The 8,083-nt window shown below is 45.0% G+C and overlaps 1 protein-coding gene across 1 annotated transcript; it reads right to left on the minus strand.

Annotated features, from left to right (window-relative positions):
• Positions 1-4,505: 4,505 nt before the first annotated feature.
• On the minus strand, positions 4,506-6,529 carry LOC147959433 (uncharacterized). The gene is made up of 2 exons (XM_087532652.1): positions 6,342-6,529; positions 4,506-5,676 (listed from the first exon to the last, which is right to left on the minus strand). The coding sequence occupies exons 1-2, from the start codon at positions 6,527-6,529 to the stop codon at positions 4,506-4,508; spliced, it is 1,359 nt and encodes a 452-aa protein (XP_087388778.1).
• Between the last annotated feature and the right edge of the window lie 1,554 nt (positions 6,530-8,083).

Below are 8,083 nucleotides of genomic sequence, written 5' to 3' on the forward strand. Positions count from 1 at the left end.
TTCAAGGGTGTCTTAGAAGCAATAAGTCTAAGTGCAGCATCTGAGAACTTTGGCTTTGGAGCCCTAGCAAACAGTCTTGCAGGCGGACAATAGTACTCATAAGAATAAGCAGAATAGTTCTTGGTCTTATGAACATGGCGGTTTGATGAACCGCTCTCATATTCATATGCCTGAGTATGGTTTCCCTGCAAAACATTTGCGTTAGTGCGACTCAGGTGAGTCCTCTGTCTGTATGAAGCCTTTGGACCGTATGAAGCCTTTGGTCTGAGGTTTGTCTTCTTCACGTGAGGTGTCATGATGAAATTCACAGCAAGATTCTCCAGACACCTTTTCAGAACCCAGATCTTCTTCATAGGCGGTCCATTCCTGCAGTTAGTACCAATGTACCTGGCAAACACTTCACCATTCTGATTCTTAAACAGTTTATAGTTTGCATCAAGGGATTCATCAATGATAATGGGGTTAGCACAAGTGAAGCCAGATAGATTGGATGGATCTGCTGAAGGTTCCTTTGCAGCAACCCACGTGGTTTTGGGTTACTGCTCAGGTTTCCAGTAAGAGCCATCAGCATTCATTTTCCTTACGAACCCAACACCCTCTTTCCTCGGGTTTCGGTTCAGAATCTGCTTTTTGAGGACATCACATAGTGTCTGATGCCCTTTAAGACTTTTGTACATCCCTGTTTCAAGCAATGTCTTCAACCTAGCATTCTCATCAGCAATAGCAGTGGTATCCTCAGCAGAGGGGTTAGTTACCACATCAACAGTTGAAGATATTGCAACAGTAGTAGCAGTAGAACATTCAGCAACAGAAGTAGCATTATCACGCTCAATGCATTTAAGACATGGTGGTTCAAATCCTTCCTGAGCGGAACTGATCTATTTGGCGCGAAGTGACTCGTTTTCCTTTTGAAGATCTTCATGAGCCGCTCTCAATTTCTCAAGATCTTGCTTCCTTTGAAGATAATCATAGGAAAGCTTTTCATGAGTTGTTGAGAGAGTTTCATGACGACTTTCAAGTTCCTCATACTTAACGTGAAGATTTTTTATGTCTTCAATTAAGGATTCAGATCTAGTCATTTCAGCACCTAACAGATCATCGCTTCTGTCTAACAGTTTTTGAATATGTTCCATAGCTTTCTGTTGTTCAGTTGCAATTTTAGCAAGTGTTTTGTAGCTGGGTTTTGAACCACAATCAGAGTCATCGTCACTAGATGTTTGATAGTGAGTAGTGCGTGTGTTTACCTTGGCACCGTGTGCCATGAAGCAGTAGGTAGAAGCGGAGTAGTCCTTGTCATTTGCATTGGTGTCGGTGATGAAGTCATTGTCTTCAGTGTTGAAGATGGACTTGGCAACGTATGCTGTAGCCAGACTTGCGACGCCTGAATCGGACTCCTCCTCAGACTCCACCTCCGCCTCCTCAGAAGCGCACTCCTCCTCTGAATCCATTTCCTTGCCAACAAACGCACGTGCCTTGCCAGATGAGCTCTTCTTGTGTGATGAAGACTTTGAGGAAGACTTGGAAGAAGACTTTGAGTATTTCTTCTTCTTCTTGTCGTCAGAGTCATATTCCTTGCTCTTCTTCTTCTTTTTGTTCTCATTGTCCCACTATGGACACTCAGAGATGAAGTGACCAGGTTTCTTGCACTTGTGACATGTTTACTTCTTGTAGTCGTGAGCAGAAGCTTCATCATTCCTTGAGCTTGACCGGGAAGACTTTCTGAAACCTTTCTTCTTGGTGAATTTTTGAAACTTCTTCACAAGCATAGCAAGTTCCCTTCCAATGTCTTCAGGATCATCCGAACTGCTGTCAGATTCTTCTTCAGATGAGGAGACAGCTTTCGCCTTCAAGGCACGAGTTCGCCCATAGTTTGGACCGTAGATATCTCTTTTCTCAGAAAGCTGAAACTCATGTGTGTTGAGCCTCTCAAGTATGTCAGACGGATCGAGTGTCTTGAAATCAGGACGTTCTTGAATCATCAGGGCTAGGGTGTCAAACGAACTATCAAGTGATCTCAGTAGTGTCTTGACGACTTCATGTTTGGTGATCTCAGTAGCGCCGAGGGCTTGAAGCTCATTTGTGATGTCAGTGAGTCGGTCAAATGTGAGCTGGACATTCTCATTGTCATTTCGCTTGAAGCGGTTGAAGAGGTTGCGAAGGACACTGATTCTCTGATCTCTCTGGGTTGAGACGCCTTCATTGACCTTGGAGAGCCAGTCCCAGACCAGCTTAGATGTTTCCAAAGCACCCACACGGCCATACTGTCCTTTGGTCAGATGACCACAGATGATATTCTTGGCAGTAGAGTCTAGTTGAATGAACTTCTTGACATCAGCAGCAGTGACACCATCTCCAGCCTTGGGAACGCCGTTCTTGACGACATACCATAGGTCGACGTCAATGGCTTCAAGATGCATGCGCATCTTATTCTTCCAGTAGGTATATTCAGTTCCATCGAAGACGGGGCACACAGCGGAGACTTTAATTGTCCCTGCAGTCGACATAGCTAAAACTCCAGGTGGTTAAACCGAATCACACAGAACAAGGGAGCACCTTGCTCTGATACCAATTGAAAGTGCGTTATATCGACTAGAGGGGGGTGAATAGGCGATTTTTATGAAAGTCTTCAAAACGTGGAAGTTATGAAGACAAACGATAGAAATAAACCTATTACCCTGCAGCGGAAGGTAGACTACACTAGGTAAGCCATAGTCAAGTATTCAATAGAGTGAAAGCACAATGACTAATAACAGCAATGTAGTAAGGATCAGGTAGGAAGATATTGTGAAGCCACACAGAACACGCAGTCACTCAGTGAAGACAAAAGATAGTGCGAACATACAATGGCTTCACAAGGAGTAACAGTAAGTAAAGGGAAGGGAAGATGAAACCAGTGACTCGCTGAAGACAATGATTTGTTGGACCAATTCCAGTTGCTGTGACAACTGTACGTCTGGTTAGGGCGGCTAGGTATTTAAACCTTAGGACACACAGTGGGACACCCAGTCCTGAACACGCAGCTCAGGACACCCAGTCCTCACCGTATTCCCCTTGAGCTAAGGTCACACAGACCTCGCCCAATCACTCTGGTAAGTCTTCAAGGTAGACTCCCAAACCTTCACATACTTCGTTCACCGGCAATCCACAATGTCTCTTGGATGCTCAGAACGCGACACCTAACCGACTGGAGGATGCACAGTCCTCAAGTGTAATAAGTCTTCAGATCACACAGACAAGAAGACTTAAGTGATGCCTAATTCTCTTTGGCTCTAGGTGGTTAGGGCATTATCCTCGCAAGGAATTCTCTCTCAAAGGCTTTGAGGTGGGTTGCTCTCAAACGACAAAAGCCGTACTCTGAATCTGAGCAGCCAACCGTTTATGGTTGTAGGGGGTGGGCTATTTATAGCCACTTGGCAACCCGACCTGATTTATCCGAAATGACCCTGGGTCACTAAGGAACTGACACGTGTTCCAACGGTCAGATTTCAAACTCACACGGTAACTTTACTTGTGCTTCAAGCAAAGCTGACTTGCCTGACTCTGGACAAGATTCGCTCTCAAAGTCTTCACTGGAAGACATAGGTTTTGTTTAAGCATCACTTCAGTCATTCTGACTGGTTCTCTTGGACCCCACTTAACAGTACGGTGGTTCCTATGACTCAACACAGAAGAAAGAGAACTACGAAAGATCTAAGTCTTCGAGCTCCATAGGCTTCATGTGGTGTCTTCTCTTGTCATAGTCTTCAATGTGAATATCTTCATATACCACCTTTGACTTCAATGTCTTCATACATTTTTAGGGGTCATCTCTGGTAGGAAAACCGAATCAATGAGGGACTTCTACCTGTGTTATCCTGCAATTCTCACAAACACATTAGTCCCTCAACTAGGTTTGTCGTCAATACTCCAAAACCAACTAGGGGTGGCACTAGATGCACTTACAGGCCTGTTGGCTGCTTGATGGCCAGTTGGGCTACGACCAAGAGGGAGGGGGCTTTCAATCCCTTTTTTTAGTTTACTGTTTTGCCTTTCTTTTTATTTAATGTTCTTTTTATAAAATACAAAGTTGTACCTAAAAGAGCATTAATACTTATGCCCCTACCACAATTAGCCTCGCACCTAAAACAAAATAGTTTGTAACTGTTTATTATTTTAAAATCATTTAAATAATTTTTTTGCTACTGTTTTATTTAGTTCAGTGCATTTAAACATTTTATAAAGGCTTGGTTTCTCCACCAATATTACTTATGAATTATTCGTCACATCGAGAACATTTTAGTTTTAATTTTTGAAAACTTTTGTCGGTTGCCATTTTTGAATTTGAATTTATATCGGTTTCAAACTAACGCGCGATTGGCAACAGTAATCGAAGTGACGTGTTATCATTAGCAGAGGTTCACTGTAGCTTAATTACCCGGGCGTTACACTCCTGTGTCGCCCTGCACCGCTGGTAGCCCGGGTTTTGCCCCTTCTGGCCCTAATTCTGCCTTTTGCGCGAGCCCTGACTAAGCCTGGCCTTTGATCGTCGCTCCACCCGGCTTGGAAACAGGCTCAAAACCCGGTGGAAAAGTCGGGGTCTGAGCACTGTCTCCCTCGCCCAGTCTCCCAGTGATCGCGAACTCGTCCACCATGTAGTCTGCATCACCAACAGTGCCCCTTGTTGCGTTGTCAATCTGCATATTCATCTTACCCGCCTTTGCTTCAGCAACCCTTTCCTCTCCTCTAGTACTCAGTCTGATGGCGCTGACTGCTGCAATCGCCTCCTGAACCAAGGGGTCGGCAAGCACGTCTTCGGGTACTTCTATGTACCTGTCTGCAGCAAGCTTCGCTGGTGCTGACTGCGCCACTCCTACATTTTCAGACTCAAAGTGCAAGAACCTCCTCGCACTGGCCGCCTCCGGCACCACGAAGCCCCCTCTCATTGTGCTTCTCTTGAACGGGGAGGCACGCAACGCTGCCGAGAACCTCATCTTTTGGAGGTGCGCCGGCAGCTTACATTCGCGTTGGCCATGCCCAAGATGCCCACAAAAACTACAGAAACGGGGAAGCCTCTCATATTTAACATTGAGACGGTACATCACATTCTCCCCATAATCATGGAACTCTAGCTTGCTAACCAGTGGAACATCAACATCATGATTTATCCTGATTCTAATAGACTCTCCCCATATCCTTCCTTCCCTATCAGCATCCACTTCAAGAACTTCCCCGAGCTCGCTGCCCAACTTACGTGCTACCTTTTCGAAGAACATGATTGGGGGGGGGGCGTCGAGGATGCGTGCCCAGATAGGCATATGCGCGACCACCACATCGCCTGGCCTTGCACCTCCATCCACAGCCACCATCAGGAACGGGTCCCCTTTGTATGTCCAAGGGACATTATTGAGGATGAACCGAAGGTCCCCCTCATGCTCGAACTCGAGGAGGAATCTATTGTTCTTGAGCGGTGAGTAGTTGAGGCGTCCCCTCAACCCCCACTTGTTCCTCAGCTCCTGAAAGAGGCCCCCTACACTGAACAATTGCATGGAGAAAAACAGGCCTATCACAATCCACCTGGAACGCATGACGACCCTCTCCTTGGAGAGATCGAGGGCCACCACGTTCGCTGCTTGTTCCCTCATATCCACTGGAAGCACTGGAGTCACCACCAAAGCAGCATTGCCGTACCTTGATAGCCTGTTTGTTTGGGGGGGAGTTGGAGCTAGGGAATGGGAATTTAAGGTGGCTGGGACTAAAAATCTCTTGATTGGTTCATGGACTTGAGAATTAACAAGGGAAGGGGAAGGGGAATTAGGAGGCCCAACTCCCATCGATCTCTTCCTTGGGGGGACCCTGGTAATTCCGTGAAGGAATGGGAGTTGACGCCTGGAAGAAAATTGTTACAGATTTATTGACCCACCTCCCGCAAAGAAAGAAAAAAACTCCACGGAAATCCTACTTGCAGTGACATCATTTTTCCTCCAAATAAATCGGCCAGCTCTAACTGCTTACTAATCTGCAGATGCAATGCTAAGCACGAGCACATCTCATGCAAGAGGGGCACCCAGCAGCGTGTAGCCCATCTGATTTTGCTACGTAACAAAGTTTGATTCGTTTATCTTTCCTTTACAGACCGATGCAGATCTATTTCCCCTTTCTACTCTTTTTTTTGCCTTCACATGTTATGATTTTATTTCAACATTTGTGTGCCCCATTCTTTCTCCATTGTTCATTAGAATTATTCCCACATATAATTCCCACCCCACACCAAACGTGGGATTAGGACTAATAGTCCACTTGCCAAGCCTAATCCCTCAGGCAACTCCCTCTCATAAATTCCCAATCCCTTTCCCTTAAACAACCAAACGCGCTGTGAGATCTGAGGGTTCTGCCCCCCATAGGCTCCAGGAGTGCGGTACAGGTCGTCCCCGCCCTGGGACGAGCCACCACGCTCCATTGGCCTCGTTCCCAGGCCAGCCTTGCCGTTCGAGGCTACCTCCTCGCTCTGGTCCATCGGCTGCTTGTTCTTCAAAGGATTGTTCTCCGCCATGAGTTGGGATTTTTTCGAGGTTAGGATGGGATGGAAATGGTGAGGGGAGTACACTTCTACATCCTCCTTTATATCCCTGCTCCCCCCGATCCTCATATCTACCGAATCCTTTACATTTGGACAAATTTTATCTCTCTGTCCAGTAATTTGCATCCAATCCCTTGATATCAGAGACTTTCCCCCACCCTCGCCCGGTGGATCGACCGACTTAACTGGTCCCCCTTTATCCGGTTTCCCTGGTATGCAATCCAGATTCTCCCTCAATTTCTGCATTTTTGATCTGACATCCTTCTTATACACATCCATGCAATCTCCTCTCCGGATCACTAGGGTATTCTTCCTATCTATCTGCTGTAAGACATACCTTTGCCCAAAATCATCTGATCCGATCCGTACGGTACGCGATCCCCGCGGATTTCCCTTCCCGGGAGAGTACTCCTTCGATTCATATTGCTGTCCTTCCTCTTTTGATTCAGATCCACTCAGCGGAGGTGCGAGCAGGCCGGAATTGCCCCGCGGTCGCCCCCCGATCGCCTCAACAGCTCCTTCGTAACTTACGCTCATCTCCGACACGGTTTTTGGAGGGGGGGAGTCTTTAATTCTTTCACTTTCTCCTACTCATTGTTAAAAAAATGAATGCGATGAATCGTTTTCCATTTTCCAGCAGTGAGCATGAACTTCTGCTACCCCTGTAAAAGCACGATACGGTCGTTCTCGGATGAGAGAAGAGAGACGGATGATGAGGATGCCGGACCTGCCATCTCCGCTGTAGTGGTTGGCGACCTTATCCTCGGTCTTCCTCGACGGCAGAACATGATGTCGCCCGGGGCACCCTCTTCCTTGATCAATGACGTAGTTACAGAATAACTGGATCTAGATGACATGTTGTATCAACAACCTAAAAGTAAGAAAACAGAAAACAAATATTCTAGTATTCCCTCCAATCCATATTAATTGGCTCTCCTTTAGTACAACTTAAACAAACTCATAATAGGTGATTAGTAATGATTGATGTCTGCATTACCATTATTAAATTTTTCATCGGAGTCTAATGAACTAAATTTAATAAACAAAACGAAATTATATATCCATTAAGTGACAGAAGTTAAGTTTTTTTTGCGGGAAGACAGAAGTTAAGTTACTAATATAATCTCATAACAGTAGGTTTCAGTGGCAGTGACTTAACACAAGACTGGATAATTGGATCTAGATGACATGTTATATCAACAACCTAAAAATAAGTAAATAGAAAACTTATTTCAGTATTAAGTTTTATGAAACAAAACTCAACACATGTAATTAGTAATAACTGGTGTGACCAGTAATAACTGGTGTCTACGTTGCCATTATTACTTTTTTCCATTGTAATCTAATGAACTAAATTTAATAAATAAAATGAAATTATATATCCATTAAGTGACAAAAGTTTATAAGTTACTAATACAGTCTCATAACAGTGAGTTTCACTGTTAGTGACTTAACACAATACTTTTTAAGTACACGTAACTACAGGTATCATTTTTCATTTTAATTGAAAGAACTGCACATAAGGAT

This window comes from Triticum urartu, chromosome 7A (assembly GCF_056163025.1).
Source record: "Triticum urartu cultivar PI428250 chromosome 7A, HENAU_Tu73, whole genome shotgun sequence".
NCBI classification, from domain to species: domain Eukaryota; kingdom Viridiplantae; phylum Streptophyta; class Magnoliopsida; order Poales; family Poaceae; genus Triticum; species Triticum urartu.

What these genes read in the sequence shown, in the direction of transcription:
- LOC147959433 (XM_087532652.1), bottom strand. Translation starts at nt 6,529, where the DNA reads ATGGCGGAGAACAATCCTTTGAAGAACAAGCAGCCGATGGACCAGAGC. An exon ending in CAGATCTCACAGCGCGTTTG is followed by an intron (nt 5,677 to 6,341) that starts GTTGTTTAAGGG and finishes CCAAACAAACAG; the next exon opens with GCTATCAAGGTACGGCAATG.